This window comes from Myotis yumanensis, unplaced genomic scaffold (genome assembly GCF_028538775.1).
Source record: "Myotis yumanensis isolate MYYU_CA2020_CCGP unplaced genomic scaffold, mMyoYum1.0.hap1 SCAF_7, whole genome shotgun sequence".
NCBI lineage: Eukaryota > Metazoa > Chordata > Mammalia > Chiroptera > Vespertilionidae > Myotis > Myotis yumanensis.
Window position 1 is genome coordinate 12,704,713 of NW_027223758.1, and position 21,693 is coordinate 12,726,405.

The 21,693-nt window shown below is 48.8% G+C and overlaps 2 protein-coding genes across 3 annotated transcripts in view; one reads left to right on the forward strand and one right to left on the reverse strand.

The window, feature by feature from the left end:
- Positions 1-3,563, forward strand: part of KCNB1 (potassium voltage-gated channel subfamily B member 1) — a 109,562-nt gene extending 105,999 nt beyond the window's left edge. For both annotated transcript variants that reach the window (XR_011472090.1, XR_011472091.1), the window contains exon 5: positions 3,051-3,563. The gene's annotated coding sequence lies outside the window, so the exon portion shown is untranslated. The remainder of the gene's footprint in view (positions 1-3,050) is intronic.
- On the reverse strand, positions 1,519-20,684 carry LOC139013636 (somatomedin-B and thrombospondin type-1 domain-containing protein-like). Its single transcript, XM_070419785.1, has 5 exons — positions 20,441-20,684; positions 12,307-12,501; positions 8,929-9,007; positions 6,161-6,337; positions 1,519-2,216 (listed from the first exon to the last, which is right to left on the reverse strand). Exons 1-5 carry the CDS (start codon positions 20,682-20,684, stop codon positions 2,099-2,101), a joined length of 813 nt encoding a protein of 270 aa, XP_070275886.1. The 3' UTR covers positions 1,519-2,098.
- Positions 20,685-21,693: the final 1,009 nt, after the last annotated feature.

Consider the following 21,693-nt stretch of genomic DNA (forward strand, 5'->3'; position numbering starts at 1 on the left):
GTTCAGGCTCTTACAATCTGCTTGGGAAGACGGCACAAACACAGGTAAAATGATTTCCACATAAAACGGCCTCCTATAGCCAAAACAAGTGTAGGTACAGAGACAGGGAGGGTTGGCTCCCAGAGAACCTGGCCTGGATGTGAGTTGGGCAGCCACTCGCTGGCCTCCTGGCTGATCTGCACCTCTCTCCTCTTCACGCCCCAGCATCTCGCCCCAGACCAGCATACACAGATGCTACTGAAAAGCTTACCCAGTGACTCATTCACTCTCAGAGAGGGGGAACAGACAGCGATTCCCAGACGCACCCAGAGTCCTGGTTCAGGAAGGAGGATGGAAAAGCAGCAACATTTGGGCCAGTTCCTGCCCAGCCTCCAGGACAGCTGAAAGATACACCCTTCCCCGCAACTCCATTCTCTGTGCTCCTGGGTCCAAAGGCCTGTCTCCCAAACTGAGAGGGGAAACTGAGCCGGCACACTCCTAGCCAGGTACGGGAGTCACGACTCCCCGGAAGCTCTGTGTCCATTACAGTGCTGCTTCCCCAAGTGGCAAGTGGAAAACTGGATCTGAGATGGTTTTACACCATCCCAAGGTGGGACATTAAATAATAGACTACAAGATGGTTTACAACAGCATTGAATATACTAACAAGGGACTGAATGGTACCCTTTAAATGAGTAAATGGTATGGTATATAAATTGTATCTCAATAAAGCTGTTAAAATATATATTAATAGACAGGAGCAGGCTGGAGAGGGTCATGGGGGAAAAGGGTGGGCATATGTAATGCTTTCAACAATAAAGAATCTATAATAATAAAAGGATAATATGCTAATCAGACCAGGCAGCTGAACGACCTTCCAGACATCCTTCCGGATGAAGCTGCAGTGGCAGGGCTGAGGCAGAGGCAGTTAGGGGCAATCAGGCAGGCAGAGGCAGTTAGGGGCTATCAGGCAGGCAGAGTGGTTAGGGGCAATGAGGCAGGCAAGTGGTTAGGGGCAATGAGGCAGGCAGGCAGGCCAGCAGTTAGGAGCCAGTGGTCCCAGATTGAGAGAGGGATGTCCAACTGCCGATTTAGGCCCGATCAGGCCTAAACCAGCAATCGAACATCCCCCGAGGGGTCCCGGATTGCAAGAGGGTGCAGGCTGGGCTAAGGGATTTCCCGCCCCCCTGCACAAATTTCATGTACTGAGCCTCTAGTTATATATAACAGTTGACTCCCAAGAGGAGAAAATTAGTCCCCTTTCGAGTCTTGTAACTCTTCTAATTTGTCAGGGATCCCAGTCTCCATTAGATACCAGTGGGTCCTTACTATCTCTCACACACACGCAAATTTCTTGTTTGAACAAGAAGAGAGCAGGTTTCATGCTCAGCTCCTTGGACAGGCAACAATACCTAGCCATACTTGTTTAGTTTCCATTATGTTCATTTTTCTAATTGCCTTCTAATTATCGCAATTGATCATTCATCTATTTGTTCATTTATTCAACAAATATTTATTGAACATTATTTCGTGCCAGACACTGTTCTAGGCACAGGGGACAGTGCAGGAAATAAGACAGACCAAAACCCCGCCCTCATGGTGCTGATGTGCTACCTAACTCAGGGTCCAACTAGTCAATATGTGAAAAGAGCCAGAACAGCGCTTGGCACTCTGTAGACACTTAATAAATGTTGACTACTATTATTTATTTTCATTTCTAGCTTGATAGAACATTCCTCTTTAAACACACGTATTTAAGCTGCCTTTTAAAATAAATTTATTTAAGTGGAAAAAATGGGGAGGAGAGGAGAGTCCGTAAAAAGTAAGTGTACAGGTGAGGAGGACAGGGCAAAAGCCACCAGTGTGTGTGTAGGAGAGGACATTTGGGGAGCCAGGAACTGCGGAGAGATGTTCGCAAGGCTCTGACTAGTTGGCACCGAGTAGAAACATAAAGCTATTTTCAGTGTCAACATAAGGACAAGGCTTATTCCTTCAGTCTCATATTTGCAGGCTCCTCCCCACTCCCTGACCCTGTGGATCCCAAGCTCTGGGACGGGGGGGCGGGGTTCCCTGGGAGGCCTTGGAAAGGAGGGGTCTGGGCAGTTAGGGGGCCAAGACGCTAGATGAAGATGAGGCTATGGACCTCTGGGCAGGAACAGTCCGGGAGCTGCCCAAGCCTCTTCCACGTCCCTCGGCACCGGGGGTGGCCGGCCGCTTGCCACAGCAACAGCTGGTTCCTGCAAAAGACGGGCTTGGCTCAGTGGCGATGAATCTCTAGGCTCCAGGGCGTTTGCTGTGTGGGCCCCTTCCTCCACGCAGAAAATATTTAAAGTCATAGTTTACAGCGGCATTGTATAAAGATGAACATAATCCAGGCTGGATTCATTATTAGATTTCATGAGTATTATATCCTTTTCTTCTGATTTTAAAAGAAATTTTAAATGTTTTCAATTTTCCTGGATCCTAAAAGTGGGCAGGCACTGGGCACTATGTCTACTGTGGCTGACAGAGAATGGCCCTGAGCCGGCCGCAGTGCCCACCCCAGAGGCCATGTGGGCAATCCAGACTCACTTCTTAGAGCAGCCGCGGGCAAACTACGGCCCTCGGGCTGGATCCGGCCCCTTTGAAATGAATAAAACTAAAAAAAAAAAAAAAGACCGTATCCTTTTATGTAATGATGTTTACTTTGAATTTATATTAGTTCACACAAACACTCCATCCATGCTTTTGTTCCTGCCCTCCGGTCCAGTTTAAGAACCCTTTGTGGCCCTCGAGTCAAAAAGTTTGCCCACCCCTGTCTTAGAGTATGGGGAAGTGGCAAACCAGGAAAGTTGCTTAACCTCCCTGTGACCTTTTTCAACACAGCGGAGTCATTAAGAACACAGGCTCTGCCCTGGCAAGTGTGCTAAGTGGTTAGAGTGCCATCCCATGCACCGAAGGGTCACAGGTTCGATTTCCAGTCAGGGCACATACCCAGGTTATGGGTTCAATCTCCGGTTGGGGTATATGTGTGAGGCAACCAATTGATGTTTCTCTCTCTCCCTCTCCCTTCCTCTCTCTCCTCTCTCTAGAGTCAAAGAAAGACATATCCTCGGGTGAGGATTAAAACACACACACACACACACACGCATGCACCATGGAATCAAGGAGTGTCATGACCCAGCTCCTAGGAGTCTCTACCATCTCTTCAATGGACAAGAGATATCCATAATCTCCACCTCTCTGACGTTTTGGAAAGTTCTGTGTGCAGAGAAAATAAAAGTGATCATGACAGCCTTAGCCTGTTTTGCTCAGTGGATAGAGTGTTGGCCTGCAGACTGAAGGGTTCCAGGTTTGATTCCGCTCAAGGGCACGTACCTCGGTTGCAGGCTCAATCCCTGGCCCTGGTCAGGGTGCGTGCAGGAGGCAACCAATTGATGTGTCTCCCTCCCTCCCTTCCACTCTCTCTAAAAATCAATGGAAAAATATCCTTGGTGAGGATTAAAAAAAATGATCGACAATAATGACTAACCATGTCGGGGACAGGAGGGAGGGGAGTAAGAGATCAACCGAAGGACTTGTATGCACCCATATAACCATAACTAATGGACATAAGACACGGGGGGGTAAGGGAGGGCAGGGGCTTGTCAAGGGCGGGGGGGGGGAGAAGGACACTTATGTAATACCCTTTGTAATACTTTTAGCGAAAAATAAAAAAATATATATATATATATATATTTAAAAAAAATAAAATAAAAAATAAATAACCATGTCAGCTATAAGAATGAAAGCTCTACTGCTATAAGTCAGCCACATGGATGAACCTTACAAACCTCATAGGGAGCTAAAGGAGCCGGTTCCAAAAGGCACACGCCTGCATTATTTCACGTATTTAAACTTTGGGGGGAAAGCAAGATTAAACCATAGTGTTTAGGGATCTGCACCGAGTAGAGCTATTAAGAGAACTGTACAATGGTTTGCCATGAAAGTCGGGACGGTGGTTTCCTTTATGGTTAGGAGCAGAGTGGGGGGCTGGAGGGCTGGCCAGGTTCTGTTCCTTGCCTGGGTGGTGACTACCCACATGTGTCTCCTTTCCAAACATTTACTAACCTGTTCATATATGTTTTAGCCAATTCTCTGTAGGCATAATTCAAATCTTTTTAAAATGCAAAATAATGACAATAGTAACAACTACTGATCGAGTGCCTATTATAAGTGCTGGGCACTGTCCTAAGCGTCTAAGCACAGTGCCTGGCACACAGTAGGGGCTTCACAAATGATAGTATATGAAGTTGCCATGATTGTTGGCATCCTCATGATACAAAATGGAGCTAATGTCTCTTGTCTCAAAAGGGCTTGGGGGCCTGAATGATGTAAAGCACCTACCTGGTGCCCAGCACACCACAGGTGCGTGACTATGGCAAGTGTTCCTCCTGCTTGTCCCAAACTCAGAGACACTTCTCGGGCTAAATAAACCCTCCGAAAAATCCCCAACTGACAGGCTAATCCCTCCCGGCCTGGGCCCTTTGCAAGCCTGCCCTCGCCAGCTGCCCACAGAAAGAATCCAGCTGACAGCTCCTCTCTGTCCTCACTTTGATCCTCCTCCTCTGCCAGTCCTGCCTGGTGAGCTCATGCCCCAATCAGACCTTCCATCACCTGTTGTGAGCCTGGGTATGGTGGGAATGGAGAGAGGCAGCTCTCCCTGGCACAGCCCTGGCTCTGCCTTCCATTCCTGCCCCTTCCTGGTGGAGCCAAGGTTCCTGTGACCCTCATCTCAGCCTCACCAGAGTGCCATGTCCCACATCCTGAAATACTTGCATCCAAAAGGAGAAATTGGGGATTAATCCGAGTGGTAGGGCTAGAAAGGCTTACCCAAAGATCAGTGAATAAACCAAGGCTCTCAGAAGTGAGCATCTAGCCCAAAGAACACATCTCCAATGGTAGAATCTCAGGTCTAAGCGGGAGAGAGATTAATCTCTGCACCGGAAAAGCACTGTCGGGGGAAACAGTCTAGAACTTGGCTCAGGGATCTGAACGGTGTAAGTTTAAATCCCAGTTCTACTACTGGCTAGGTGTGTGACCTTGCACATCTCTTCGCACCCAAGGATCCCAAAAGTATCCATTTTGGGTTTTTGGAATGTTTCAATGGCATATTGTGTGTTAATGTGTCCTTACTTCCTAACATGCTCTCCCTCTCTCACTCCACCCAGACCACAGTGGCATCTCACTCCCACCTCAGGGCCTTTGCCCTTGCTGTTCCCTCTGCCTGGAACACCTTCCCCCAGATATCCACATGGCTCCCTCCCTCCTTTCCTTCAGACCTCTGTTCAAATGTCACCTCCTCAGTGTCACCTTCCTTGAAAAGCAACAACCCCTAGAACTTCCTCCTCATTCTGCTTTCTTTTCCTACACATGTCCCATCTGACGAATTACAAATTTGCCTGCCTGATGTGTTTCCTCACAGCAAAACTTTGTCTCCATAAGAGAAGGGACCACATCTGCCTAGTTCACTGCACCTCCCCAGTGCCCCAAACATTGCCTTGCACATGCTCAATAGTAAGTGCTCAACAAATATTTATTGAATGAATGAATGAATATAAAGAGCTTAGAACAATGCTCAGCACATAGTAAACATTCAATAAATGTTAGCTGCTATTATAATTAGTACGCTGAGTGCTTCCTGAGACACCTGTTCTTGTGGGAAGCGGTTGAAGGAGCTGATATCATCCAAGTCTAGGTCAAATCCTGCTGTGTGGCCTTGGCTAAAGCACACTGCCTCTCTGAGCCTTGGTTTCCTCATCTATAATATGAGAGTCACCAAACTTGCCTTTCGAGGGAATTTTGAGGATTCCACAATAATACCAGCTCCCTTTTCTTGAGCTCTTTCTGGATGCCAGGAAGATATGCTAAGTCCTTGGCTTGCACAATCTTGCTTAACCTTCACCATTGCTCCATGGGGAGTTCATCTTACTCTCTGCATTTTCAGGAAATTGGAGTTCAGAAAGGTGATGAGATTTGCCCTGGGTCACATAACTGGAAGTGGCAGGGGCTGTTCCTCCGCAGACACTGAGACCAGGCCCTTCCAGGGCCCGACCCTGACCAGGCAGCAGCATCTGGCTCCTGTGGCACCATCACCCCTCACGCAGCAGAGAAGCCCTGGGCTCTGCAGTCACACTTCCCACGCCCCAGTCCCACTGCTCACTCTCTGGCCCCGCCGCCGTCCCCGTGGCAACGTCGGCTCCTGGCATCCTGGGCAGGCCACTCACACCTGACACAGACCAGGTGGCCCTGGGTCAGATACTTCGTCCACTGGGCATGAGGTGCCCTCACCTGCCGGCAGCTCCCTGGAATGGGTCCCAGCTGGAACTGGACACAGTACCTGCAGCCACATAGGGAGACACCATCCCAGGCACCTGTGAGCGTTTATGGAGCACCTACAGTGCACCTGGCCCTATGCAGGCCCAGGCTGATACAATTTCTCTCGGGTATAGTAACCTTTGGGGCAACCCCATCTGCAAAAACAGGTTGCATTCAACAAGAGGCGTGGCTCCTGATCTTTTAAGTTAACCTCATTGAGAGCCATGGTCAGGCCCTCTTCCAAGCACTACATCCAAAAGACTATATGGTTTATTTCTCATCTGTCTCCTCACTAGAATGTCAGCCCCACAAAGGCAGGAATTTCTGCTTGTTCTGTTCACCATAGTGTCCAACTCCTAGAACAGTACTGGCTCAATAAAACTGTGCTGAATGAATCATTTGGTCCAACGGAATAAGGAAATCCTATGAGGTAGGTGTTGCCCCAGTTTACAGATTAGGAAACTGAGGATCAGAGAGTTAACTTATCTAAAGTCACAGCTAATAAGAGGTTGCGCCTAAAATGGAACCATTGATAAACCCCAAAAGCCTAAATTGACACTCCTAGCCACTCCATTTCATTTCACAACGGATCCTATTTTATAGAAGAGATTCCATGAGAATTATTTAAAAGAGAAACTTCCCATGATGGGGTATTTGAAGAGCCAATTTGCCAGAATTTTACCTCTACCCAACTTTTCTACAAATGGCAGTAAATGGCACCCCCTGCTGGAGGAGATGCAGCTTATCAAGGACTCAGGGGTGACTGTGTGGGGCTACTGCCCCCTGGTGGCTGCAGCCTTTGGGAGGCCTCAGCAGGAGACAGTTTCCTCCTAGGACAGCCCCAAACCTGTCCCTTCCTCTCTGAGCTGCCCCCAAAACTCTTCAGGAATCTGTTCCTTACCAGAAGCCTGTGATCAATGAAACTTCTGTCTTCCCAATACACTTTCTCTTCCGTTTTTGTGGTTTATTTGGGGAACTCTTGCCCTCACCCTATTTGGTCTTGGAGGGGCAACCAATCTGGGTGGCTGGTCCTGGCTGCCCACACCTGCCACTAGCCTGGGCAGATGATTAAAGCTGACCGATCAGAGTTCCCATCCTCCGGGCCACAGTGATTGGTTCAAGGATGGGCTGGATTCAAGCAGGACCAATCAAATTCTCCTCCAGAAATAACACACTAAGACTGGAGGAAGTGACCTGACATTGCTAAGCTGGGAGGATGTTGGGCTGCTGGTTCCCACATTGGCCACTGCATGGAGAATATTAGAGAGAGAATGAATACGAGAGTGAGTCCTGACAACACTATTTGACCTCATAATTGAAGTAACACTGTTTCAAAACTTCCTTCCCAGTTATATAAACCAATGATACCCCTTTCCACTTGAGCCAGTGTGAGCTTTCTGTCACCTGCAACGAAAGGAATCCTAACTAATATAGCTCCCTCTCTCTCTCCATTGCCACTGCTTTTGTTCAGACCTTATTCTTTCCGTTGATATTTGCTGAGTACCTGCCATGTGCCAGGCAGTATCCTGAAGCTTGACCTCATCACCGCCATCCCCAGCCCACTGGTCTGCCTCCAGTCCTTGCAATTAACTCTTCACAAGGTACAGGGCTATCACCCTGGTCCAACCCACATTCATCTCTCACCTAGACCCGTGGTCGGCAAACTGCGGCTCGCGAGCCACATGCGGCTCTTTGGCCCCTGGAGTGCGGCTCTTCCTAAGCCTTAGGAGTACCCTAATTAAGTTAATAACATGTACCTACCTATGTAGTTTAAGTTTAAAAAGTTGGCTCTCAAAAGAAATTTCAATCGTTGTACTGTTGATATTTGGCTCTGTTGACTAATGAGTTTGCCAACTACTGGCCTAGACCATTGCAGTAGCCTCCCTATTAATCCCTGATTCCCTTCTTGCCTCTCTCCAAATATCATTCAAAGGGATCCTGTGAAAACTCAAGGGAGATCATGTCACTCCTCTGCTCAAAACCTTCCCATGACTCCCGTCTCATGAGAAAGTGTCCAGCTTCTCACCACAGCCGATAGGCCCAGTGAGATCTATTTCTGACATTATTTCCTACACTTGCATTCTCCCTGCATTCCAGCCACACTGGTCTGGCTGATCCTGAACACACCGGGCATGGCCTGCCCAGGGATCTTTGCACTTTCTGGTCCCTTTTGCGGACCTGCTCTTCCTCTAGAAAGCCTTCTCCAGATCTTAGTTCAAGTGACTCCTCAGTGAAGAGGCCACTGGCACTCCCACCTCTTCCCTGCCTTATTTCTCTGCATAGCACTTAGCACCATTGACATGCTATTTGTTTATTGTCTGTCTCCTCCAACTAGACTGCCCACTCCATGAAGACAAGTAATGCCTGTCCTTTTTCACTCCTTGCTATAGCCCCAAGGTCTATCACAGTGCCTTTTATATAATGGGCACTCAATAAACATTGAGTGAGTGAATTAATTAATTTTAATGGAGACCAATTATTAAGGACTTCAAAAGCATGTTAATGAGCTTTCAAACGTAACAGGACAAGAAATGGGAGGCAAGGTAAGAGAAAGACATGATGAAAATGTGCACAAAGTTTAGTTTGATTTTGGGTTCATTTGCTTCAACTTACCCTAATATCTCCTGCCCCTTGGGGACACTTTGCTTTTTCCGTTCTTTCCCGTATCTGCCTGTGGTTATCAGAGCAGGGACTGTGGGCCAAGGAGAAAACAGTTAGATAACTCAGCACAACCACAGGAAGCCGAGGCAGGTACTCCTAGCTTCTGAGTCATTTATATGGCAGCCCTAAGGAGACTATGGGATCCCAGAACTGGGTAAGTGGTCCCCACTAGTATCCTTTATGTGATGCTGGAGGAAGGATCATATTTATTTCTGAGACTCAGGGCCTAACACAGTGAGTTGCATAGGGGTCTCAAAAGCTTTTCAGATGAATGATTTTTATAAATATATGAGTGAGTAAAAAAGTAGATACAAGAATTAAAAACTGGTTGGATGGATGCATGGATGGATGGATGCATGGATGGATGGATGGATGGCTAAAATGATGGAAGAAAGGAAGAATGGATGGATGATGAGTAAATAAATGGGAAGATGGGATAGAAAAAAAGACAGAGATGATGAATGCAAAGAGGATGGATGGAGAGATGTCAGATGGAGAGATGAATGAATAAAATAAATGGATGGAAAACTGGACATATGGATGGATGGATGGATGGATGGATGGATTGGGCAGATGTAAGGATGGAAGAAAGGAGGTACAGAGGGATGGATAGGTAAATGAATTAATACGTTATTTTGTTGGGCCAACTTCCTTCCTAGAACAGACAGAAAACACAGAAAAAGAGAGGTTGGTGATTCATTAGGAAAATAACAAGTCTAAAGGAAGTCCCTACTCCTCCCCATTCCCTGAGTGATGGAGCTGAATCAAAGAGTTGGTATTGCCCAGCTGGCGTGGCTCAATGGTTGAGCCTCAACCTATGAACCAGGAGGTCATGGTTTGACTCCTGAGTTGCAGCCTCCATCCCCATAGAGGGGTGTGCAAGAGGCAGCTGACCAATGATTCTCTCTCATCATTAATGTTTCTCTCCCTCTCCCTTTCTTTCTAAAATCAATAAAAATAATTTTTTAATGTTTTGTGTTGAACTAATGCTAGTGACCTACAAAAGGCCCACACAGGGGCAGCCCAAGCCCCTCTCCTGCTGCTGCCATAGAGACCCTTTGTGGGCTTGGTCTTTGCCATAACACTTAGTATGAAATTCCCTTCCTCTCTTTAAACATCCATGGTGCTCCTTTTGGTGCAGCCTAAGGAAGTGAGGAGAGCCCCAGAGAATCCCAGGTTCTAGTCCCAGCTCTGCCTCTTATAGCTGAGTGATCTTGGTCAAGTGACTGCACCTGCTGAGCCCGTCTCCTTAACAGCAAAATGGGGAGGACACTAGTACCTATATCAGTGATGGCGAACCTTTTGAGCTCGGCGTGTCAGCATTTTGAAAAACCCTAACTTAACTCTGGTGCCGTGTCACATATAGAAATTTTTTTATATTTGCCACCATAGTAAAACAAAGATTTATATTTTTGATATTTATTTTATATATTCAAATGTCATTTAACAAAGAAAAATCAACCAAAAAAAATGAGTTCGCGTGTCACCTCTGACACGCGTATCATAGGCTCGCCATTACTGACCTATATCATATAGTTATTGTCAGAATTACATAAGATGATTTATGGTGAGCAATGTATCTTGGGCACGTTTTGTGTCTCCATGAGCCTTGGTTTCCCCTGCTAAAAAATGAGAATAGTATCATTGGCCTCACAGAGTCAAGGAATGTGGCAAAGTGCTTGGTACATAGTAGGGGCAGTCAGGAAGGTCTTTTTGGGAAACTGACATCTGGGCAGGAAATAATAGGCGGGGCAAGGTTAGATACGGGTGACAGGGGAGAGGGAGAAGGATTTTAGGCCAAAGGAATGACATTGCCACTGCCATCATCCCATTGCCACCACCCGGTCCAGCCACCATCCTCTCTTGTATGCACCACTGCAGTCACCTCTTCCTTGGCCTCCCTGCTGCCCTCTGACCCACTGTCCCCACGATGATCAGAATGAGCCTTTAAAATGTGGGCAGGGAGGCCCAGCAGGTGTGGCTCAGTGGTTGAGCATCGGCCTATGGACAAGGAAGTCATGGTTTGATTCCCAGTCAGGGCACATGCCCAGGTTGTCAGCTCAATTCCCCAATAGGGGGCGTGCAGGAGGCAGCCAATCAACGATTCTCTCTCTCTTCCTTTCCTTTCCTCTCTGAAATCAGTAAAAATATATTTTAAAAAATAAAATAAAATGTGGGCAGGGGAGCTTAGAGATGAGGTCACAGGAGGCAAGAGCTTATAGGCCATGAGAGGCATTTGGGTCTTACTCTAAGGACACTGGGTCACTATTGGAGAATTGAAAGCAGGAGGGAGGACACCAGGGTAAAGTTTGTGATGTACTTGTAGGATGACCTCTCCCCACCAGGCTGCAGCATGGAGCCCTGCTGCCTGCTCTTCTACTCCTTCAGGAAAACCACTGTACTCTCTCGGTCACTTTCTTCAGCTACAAAACCGGCATCACATATTTTTTTGTAGCGGCATCAAAACTTTTGTCCAGGTGTGCAATGTAGCTAACTTCTGTAGTTGTGCCTGTCCTGCATCATTCAACCCAATTTTCCTTTGGAGAACACCCCTCCCCTAATCTCACTCAAATAGGACTGACCCCCCTCCCAGCATCAAAGGGAGCACATGCCCAGGCTTGGCCAATCAGTGTATTCTATCGCTCTGGGCATATTGATTGGTTCAGCAGTGGATACGTGACCCAGGTCAAGCCAATAAGATATCATCCCAGGACATTTGCTGAAACTATGAGGAAAGAGACCTTTCCTTCCAGCTGTTAGGTTGGAGGGAAACCTGGAGCTATCAAAGACCATCCCCAGCTGGCCTGAGAATGAGGCCAACTTGGAGGAAAACAGAACTGAGAAACGGAGAGTCCTGGCCACATTACTTGAGCTCCTGGATCCAGCCATGAATGCATCCCCTGGAATTTTAGTTACATGAGCCACATCTTTTTTGGTGTGTGTGTGTGTGTGTGTGTGTGTGTGTGTGTGTGTGTGTTTTAACCTTTATTGTTGAAGTATTACATATGTCCCCTTTTTCCTCCCCATTGATCTCTCCCAGCCTGCTCCTACCCCCACCCCAGGCCTTCACCACCCTATCGTCTGTGTCCACGGGAGCCACACATTTTTGCTCAGGTCAGTTTAAGTTGGGTTTCCCATCATGTGCATACAAAGTCCTGATGATTCACACTGGGAGATGAGTAGAAGACAAGATACCCAGAGGAAATCAGAGCCTCTTACCTCATCCACAAAGTGAGAAGAGGGGATCAGGGCAAAAGGAAGGCAAAGTCTTACCCCAAACTTGGACCCCACACAGGATCTGACAGTCCCCCTGGTGGCCACCCAACTCACACAAGGACTGCTGGCACTCCACTCCCTGGTGGCTCCGGTACTCCACGCAGCCAGCCTGCTCTTCCAAATGGGGGCAGGGAGCACCCCCATTCCTTGGCTCCTGCAGGACATGCCTCCTGCGGACACGGTAGGAGACCTGACAGGGTTTAACACAGCGACTCCAGCCACTCCACTCTGCCACAATGCAGGAGACAGCTGGAAGAGAAGGTAGAGTCTCCAGGGGCAACTTGCATGGCTTTGGGCTGGCCTGGGGCCAGATCTCCACCTTCCCACAAGCCAAACCCTCAAAAACACCACGCAGAGCACTAGGACTCCTGCAACCCTAAGCCCATGTCTTCCTCAAAAGTTTCTCTGTAATAACCATTTATACATCTACCTAAACTTAACATTCCCATGTTTTATTCATCCATCATCCTTCTGGTGATCATTTAAGTTGTTCTCGTCACTCATTCCTTCAGTAAACATTTCTCTTTTTTTAATATTTTTTAATTGATTTCAGAGAGGAAGGAAGAGAGAGAGATAGAAACATCAATGATGAGAGAGAATTATTAACTGGCCGCCTCCTACTGGGGATTGAGCCTGCAACCCAGGCATGTGCCCTTGACCAGAATTGAACCCGGGACCCTCCAGTCTGTAGGCTGATGCTCTAATCCACTGAGCCAAACCAGGTAGGGCAGTAAACATTTCTTAAGCACTAAAAACAAATGATTTCACCACTCTGTGCCTCAGTTTCTTCCTGTCAAATATAAATAAAAAGAATATTCACCTAATAGGGAGGCCTTGAAGATTCAACTGGATACAACATACACAGCACACGCTTCTGGCACATAGCAAGTGCTCAGTAAATACAGCTAATCCTCTGCTGCAGCGACATGAGCCTCAGCTACAGCAACAGCATGACTCTTACAGAGGTTGCTTCTGGTGACATATGTACATACAGTTTAAAACCTGCAAAACAGTGCTACACAACGTTTAAGAATTCACACAGGCATTATATGCAACACTAGAGGCCGGTGCACGAAATTCGTGCAAGGGGCTCGGCCCCCTCTGCAGTGGCCGCTGCCTCTGCCTCAGCCCCCGCCACCACGACCAATCTAATTAGCATAGTATGCTTTTATTATTATAGATATCTATGCTGATCCTCATTATTTAAAGATTCTGTATTTGTGAATTTGCCTGTTTGCTAAAAATTTACTTGCAACTCCCAAATCAATACTTGAGATGCTTTGCTGTCATTCACACACAGCAAAAGTGTCCAGTCGCCCAAAGTACAGCTGATGTCAAAGGAGACCCAATCTGCCTTCTGGGATGGAGGCGGCAGGTGGCGGTGCCATGCAGAGCAAGAAGCTCCAGGTCAGGGGCCAGTCGGATGGGGTGAGTCCCAAGTCTCACACACACCACACACAGTCATGCACACACACGCACACACACACACACACTCTCATGCACACACAGGGGGCTCCTACCGTCAAACTTAATTCACTCATTCCACAAATATTTACCGAGCAACTAGTGTGAGCCAGGAGACACAGTGGTGAACAGAAAGACAGGTGGATGCTCATGAAAAGCCCTCACCAGCTCTGAGACATGTCCTAGTTCGGCAACATGAAAATGTGAGACAAAGTACATCCTTGAACTGAGGGAATGAGGTTATTGTGTTGGAAACACAGTGTTGCCTCTGGCACCTCAGGAAGTCACGTAGCCCTTGCACAGATCTCCACTTTTAGCAGAGCTGAAATGCTCAGAGGAAGGAGGGAGGGAGGAGGGAGGAGGAAGGAGGGAGAAGGGAGGGAGGAGAGAGGTAGGAGGGAAGAAGTAGGAAGGAAGGGAGAAAATCAAGCCTGGCAACCTAACAATCATGATTGCTTCATCATGCACCTGATAATGACATCACTGATGTCACTGGTGCTGAGCCAGGCAGTCACGTGTAACCCTCACAACAGTCTTAGGAGATGGTGTGCTCTCGGGCCTCCTTTGTCCTGTGCCCTCTGGGAAGCCTGCCCTCTGTATCACAGAGGCTCCCTGACCCCAAATGCCACCGGACTGCAGCACACGGGGGTGCTGGTAGGAAGGAGAGTGTGGCCCAGGTGTTCGTTGCCCTCCACCCCCACCCCTTGATTCAGCCTTGGCTCAGCCTGGCTCCTGGTGAGGGGGCACCTTCAGCCATGAATCCTGCTCCCACCAGGCTCCCGTAACACCATTTCCTCCTGTAGCCCATTGTGAATAGAGGCCTTATCAAATTCTCTTCCCCTTCATTATTCTGGGCATGCCATCTGTCACTTGCCAGGGCCCCGATTCCCTATATGTATATGTACTATTGTCAAACCATCTCACAGAAGAGGCAACTGGAGCTTAAGGGGGCAGAATATCTAAGTCAAGCGAAGGAATTGGAGTTAGACAAACCTGGATGCGAACTGCAGGCTCACAGGTCTGATGCAATGATGAATGCAAGGCACTGAGGAGACTGTAAGTGCTCAGAAAAACGGTGATCTTTATACATTTATTTGGCAACTATTTAGGGCCTACTGTGGGCCAAGCACTGAGCTGGGTGACAGGGACACAGATGAGCAAAGCAGAAAATGCGCCTTCCCTGGAGGAGCTGACATTCTGCAGGAGAAACAGGCAATAAACAATACAACCTATGATGTAATTTCAACTAGTGATCCGTTCTCTGAGAAAAAACAAAGCAGAATAAGAATGGCAGGAGTGAGATGATGAGAAACTGTTTTAGATGAAGGGGTCAAAGGAGGCAGGCCTCCAAGACAAAGAACATCCGAGTTGATAGAGGGAACTGTGTAGGTACCTGGGGAGTGATGGGTGGGGGGGTAGGGGAGAGAGGTTCTAGGCAGAGGAAATGGGCAGTGCAAAGGCCCTGGGGCAGGGTCAAGGTTGCATGCTGCAGAGACAGTGAGGAGGCCAGCCAGTGTGGCTGCAGCAGGAGAGACAGTGTAGGAAGTGATGTCAGAGACGGAGAAGGCAGTGATAGCATACAGGGCTTTGATGACTATTATAGGAATCAAAGGGGAGTACCAAAGTCCCACCATGATTCTCTGCCTTGCCCTGCCCTACCCTGCCTGTCAGGCAGATGAGAGATTTGCAGGAAATTAGGCAGATGCCACCCTACACTTCTTTCCATGTGGTTGGCATCTGTGAAGTCACCAAGCAGCATGCTCATGTGATATCCCCAGGGAACCCAAACCCCACTTTCTTCTCTGAACCTCACTGCCCAGCCCCCTGACTGTCCATCCTCCTCACTGTCTACCAAAAGGATTTTTCTGGAATGCAGCTCTGACCTGTTACCTGAACTCCTTGAGTGATTCCCGTATCCTATTGACCTGGTTCACCTCACCTAGGTCTAGGGTTGCAACTCAGTACATTCGTGTGATTATTCATGGCTTGTCAGCCTCCGCCACTCATGTTGGCTCCACGGAAGCTCAGTCCTTGTTCCTTGCTGAATCCCAACACCAAGCACAGTAACTGGCACATGGGGACCCAGTAAATCATGAGTAAATGAATACTGAATGAGCAACGCTTGCCTCAGCAACAACAAAGGAAATATGACCGCAGGTTGGCATTGTAACAAGTACCACCAGATGGCGGTGTTTCTCAAAGCAAAGACCATCCCACCTTTTTCTGAGTAAAGGAGAAATTCTAGCTTATCAGTGTAGCTAAAAGAGAGGGGGCAGAGGAGGTGGGAGGTTTAAAGGCTGCTCATCCCACCCTAGAGACCCAGATAACATCCTGCCAGCTGAGCCTGCTGGAGCCAGACCGAGTTTCCCACAGTCCCCTTGGAACCCTCTGCCCCCACTCTAACATCAGGAAATGCCTTTCTGGACAACCCAAACCCCACTTTCTTCTCTGAACCTCACTGCCCAGCCCCCTGACTGTCCATCCTCCTCACTGTCTACCAAAAGGATTTTTCTGGAATGCAGCTCTGACCTGTTACCTGAACTCCTTGAGTGATTCCCATATCCTATTGACCTGGTTCACAAAAGCTCTTTTTTTTTATAGTTGATCATAAAGACCCCCAAGCCTAGTGGCTAAAATTTAAGTTGTCCCTGCAACACGCCCTCGGTCATTCACTCCCTCCTCCTTCTATTTAATGTCCCAGCACCCTTTTACTTTGAGTTCCTTTAAATGTACAGTCTCTCATAGCTCAGTGGCAGGCAGCTGTCATTTCTACCCTTCCAGCCCCCTTACTGCCACCTTCTGGTAACAATGCCTCAGTTTTCCTTTGAAGAACCAATCCTCCCCACTCTCAGTCCACATGGTTTGAATAGAGTGACCTCATCCCTTATTCCTTTAGTGTGTTTGTGAGACAAACATGGCCAATTGACATATTCCTTCTCCTCTGCTCAGTAATTGATTGAATCAAGGATGAGCATATAACCCAAACTGGGCCTATGAAAACCATCCCTAGGATTTTGGTTGGAACAAATAGGGAAAGAAAGCTCTCATTCTACTAGGGACACCAGTTCAGAGCTACTGGGTACTACCTTTGCTACCATTTGGTGACAGCATGCCTGAGAATGAAGCTATCAGAAGCAGAGCTGAAAGGTGGAGAGAGATAGAGCCCTGATGATATCCCCAGGGTCCCTGGATCCAGCCATGCCTAAAACCAGAGTCCATGAACTGTTTCTTAGTTACCTGAGCCAATCAATTCCCTTGTTAGCTTAAGTCAATTTGAATTATGTCAAACCTTAGAGTAATGACTAGGGCAATGAATACATAAGTGCATAAGTGGGGACATTGATCCTTACAGGGCTCAAGTGAGAATTAAAGGATATAAAATACACGAAAACATTTGGTAATGAACTTGGAAAATAGGAAGCAATGATTTCCATCCTTTAAGACCTTACTAGTCACTCCAGCTCCACCCTCTCCTTGCCTCCATCCCATCCTCACTGATTCTTTCCAAGCCTCATCTTGCTATCTTGCTCTGATTAAAATGCTTTCATGGCTACTCCGTCTTCTCAAAATATAAGCTTGAGGGGGGTCAGAGCCCCATCTTCACAGCCCCATGGCTTCTAGCTGAGCTGGGCACACAGCTGATGGCCAGCGATGTGACTGAACTGAATGTGGGCAATGTCCAGTGCTCCTCTTCCACCTATAGGCTCAAGTCTCCCTCCCCCTACTGAGCAACCATATAGTGTTGTGGTCTGGAGCCAGACTACTGGGTTTCAAATCCAAGATCTGCTGCTTAATAGCTATGCAACTCTGAGCAGGTCACTACCTCTGTGTGCCTCAGTTCCTCATCTGTAAAATGGACATGAAATCACTATTCCATAGAGTTCTTGTGAGGTTTAAAAGAGCCAATTTATTTAAAGAACTTAAGCCCTGGCTGGGTAGCTCAGTTGGTGAGAGCATCATCCTGTTATGCTAATTTTGTGGATTTGATTCCTGGTCAGGGCACACACAAGAATCAACCAATGGCCCTGACCGGTTTGGCTCAGTGGATAGAGCGTCGGCCTGCGGACTCAAGGGTCCCAGGTTCGATTCCGGTCAAGGGCATGTACCTTGGTTGTGGGCACATCCCCAGTGGGGAGTGTGCAGGAGGCAGCTGATCGATGTTTCTCTCTCATCGATGTTTCTAACTCTCTATCCCTCTCCCTTCCTCTCTGTAAAAAATCAATAAAATATATATTAAAAAAAAAGAATCAACCAATGAATTCATAAATAAGTGAGTGGGACAACAAATTGATGTCTCTCTCCCTTCCTCTTTATCTCAAATCTCACACACACACACACACACACACACACACACACACAGCTAGTATCTCCCTGGCACTTGGTAAGTACTCAGTAAATGATAGGGTGTGTTTTTTTAAGTCAATCTTAATATCTCTTTCTACCACAATCAGTTACTGAAGTCAGTCAACGTTACCCCCTGAATCACTCATGAAAAAACATACTTCTCCCCATCCCTTGCCTCCTAATTAGTCACCATGTCCCCTCCTGCCCTGCTCCTCTGGGAGGTAGAAAACTGAACTTATCCCTGATCTATTTATAAGACCTTGGCTCCACCCAGCCCAGACAAGCGGGCAGATCCTAGGTCTGCTGCCTTTTTGACACCTTCCCAAAGGAGCAAAACAAAGAGATACTCAACGCTTTGAGGCTCCTGGGCCCACCAGCCCAAGCTCTTTATAAAATGGAAAATGCTGGGGAACTGATAACTTCATGGGATACTGTGGACGAGGGTCAGACCGTGGGAAAGTATCACTGATCCCTCTGCCTTTCTCCTTCCTGGGCCCCCCACCCCTGGGCTAAGGCAGGGGAGCCCCTATGGGAGCTGCCCCACATTCTGAATGACCCCATGGCTGCATGCACTCTGTACAGAAAGCAGACAAGTACACAAATGTTCCCAAGACAGTCCTTCTGCAAGTTTATTCTGGGGGAGTCTCATTTGCTATGACTTGGGAGATACAACACCCTAAATTACGTTTTCCTCTCACTGTAGCCTGACTTTCCACCATTAGCCGCTCAAACTTGTAGGAAGCAGCAAGGTGGTAGAAGACACAGGATCAGACCAGGTTCAAAACCTGCTGGAACACCTCGGCTGGCCAAAGCTTTCTCCTCTCCAAGCCCAGCTTTTCTCATCTGCTGAATGGGAACATTATTATATGCAGGGACCCCAGAGTGCTGTGAGAAAGTAAGCAGGTTTGATGAGACACCCAGCTTAGCTCTTGGGCACAGACATGGTAAATGATCAATAAATGATGGGTGCCTTCAATTTTGAGTTTTTAAAAATTGTAAAGTCTTGCTCTGGCTGGTTTGGCTCAGTGGATAGAGCATCAGCCCACTGACAGAAGGGTCAGGGGCTCAATTCTGGGTCAAGGGCATGTACCTCAGTTGCAGATTTCCCAGTGCGATAGGGGTGCAGGGGGGAGACAACCAATTGATGTGGCACATTGATGTCCCCCCCCCCGCCCCCCCGCCCCCCCCCCCCCCCCCCCCGCCGCCTCCCTCACTTCCACTCTCTCTGGAAATCATTGGGGGAAAAAATATCCTCAGGTGAGGATTTTTTTTTAATTGTAAATTCTTAAATTTTAAATGTAAATTCCTAAAGGACCACTCATGTCTCAGGATAGAAGGGTCCAATTGCTATATCGCCTGACAAAATTGGGTGATATCCACTTTACAGAATGTAGATTCTTGTCTCCAGTGGGTGTGAAAAACTTACTCCTGTGATTTAGAGAAGACAGACTCCTCCCCACCAGTAACTCAACAAATCAGCCCCTGATTTCAGAGCCGGGTGGGTACTACTCTGGCGGGGTCTTTACAGGAAATGCTTAGACCCTGGTCCCTTGGCCACTCCCAGCACCAGGAACACAGGGAGGCATCACCTCCACCTCTGCTGGCCTAACCAAGTTTTAGCCTGCTCCTCCCCCCACCCACCCCCAGTTCTTCAGCCCCTCGGGGTTCACCCAGCCCTCGGCCTTCTCAACACCCTCCCCATTTGCCCTGTGACAACCCCCCCCCCACCACCACCACCACCCATGTCTGCAATACAGCTCGTGCACCCAATCCTCCCTTGCACCCCTCCAGGCTCCGCGTCTCTTCCTCCCCACCCCCACCCCACCCCTTTAGGGTTGCCAGATAAAACACCGGACGCCCAGTTGGATTTGAATTTCAGAAAAATATAATCAATGGCTTTTAAAAGAAGTGTGGCCCGTGCAATATAGGACGTACTTATACTTAAAAAAACGTATTGGTTGTTTATCCGAAATTCAAGTTTAACTGGGCATCTGGTATTTTTATTTGCTAAATCTGGCACCCTTCCCCAACCCCAGCGCCCTCTCCCACCTCGCACCCCTCCATGCCCCCAACTCGCCTATTTCCGTTCAGTGTCCGTCTCGCACCGGTGCCCCGGCCGGCGCGCCTCTTCCATGAGCCCCCCACCCTCGAGTCCCCTCCAAATCCGGCGCTTAGTCCTTGCACCCCCTCTCTGGAACACCCAACTCTCCAAGCATCCCTCTCCATTCTGCCCCCGAGACTCACGCGCCCTGGTCCATGCCTCGCGCAACTTTCTCCGCGCGCACCTCCAAGCCCAGAACCCTGCGTGGTTGGCACCCTTCTGTCCCCCGCCGCACCCCCGAACCCCGCTGCCCAACGCGCCGGGCGCTCCCGGGCGCACCTGGGCAGGCCCGCGAGTAGTCGGCGCAGCAGTCCCGCGCCGCGCCGCACGCCTGGTCGCAGAAGCAGCGCGGGGGCCCGCGGGCTGCGCAGGTCGGGTCACGGCCGGGGCAGCAGCGGCCCAGCGCGGCGCAGCCCTGCCCCGGCCCCCGTGCGTCAGGCGGCCCTCTTGCCCAGGACACCGCGGCCACTGCGGCCAGGGCGAGTGCCAGGGGCAGGGTCCGATCTGCTTCGCGAGGGGCCATCGCTGAGCGCAGACTGGGGGGGCGGACGCCGAGGGGGACCGACCCTAGCGTCCCGCCCCGTATTGGGGCGGAGGCTCCTCGCCCGACCCCTCCCCTACCTGTCACGGAACTGATATCCGCCGCCATTCCTCGCACCCAAACTCTGCACAGCTAGTGGAGGTGAAATGTCAAGATAATGGTGAGAATCATCGCATAAACTTTGCAGGGTTCCCCCAGGTTCCAGGGAAATTGAGGTGACACAGAGGTTCATCAGAGCAATATATAATAATATAAAACAACAATCTATTGTTATAACAACAACAGTAGTAGTCACTATACCATAATTGTCATCACAATAACGCCAGTAATTGGTACCAATATTACCTATATTAATAAAAGCATAAAATGCTAATTAGACCAATGTCCTTCCAGATGAAGCCAGGGCTGCAAGGGAAGCCCAGGTCCTGGGTGCCAGAGGGAAGCTGGTGCCGGCAGCAGGGGGAAGGAAGGCCTACTCTTGCACGAATTTTGTGCATTGGGCCTCTAGCCTATAATAATAAAAGCATAATAAGCTAATTAGACCGGACAGCCGAATGACCTTCCAGACGTCCTTCCAGACAAAGCCACAGCAGGGGCCGAGGCAGAGGCAGTTAGGGGCAATCAGGAAGGCAGGCAGAGGGGTTAGGGGTGATGAGGAAGGCAGGCAGAGGGGTTAGGGGTGATGAGGAAGGCAGGCAGAGTGGTTAGGGGTGATGAGGCAGATAGGCAAGTGTTAGGGGCAATCAGGCAGGCAGGCAGGCAGGCGAGCGGTTAGAAGCCAGTGGTCCCAGATTGCAAGAGGATGTCTGACTGCCGGTTTAAGCCTGATTCCACTCTTCGGGATTGGGCCCAACCAGCAGTCGGACATCCCCCAAGGGGTCCTGGATTGCGAAAGGGTGCAGGCCAGGCTGAGCCACCCCCCCCCCCCCGCCCGTGCACTGGGCCTCTAGTTAAAATAATAATAATAGCCATAATAATTGCCAGGTAAGAA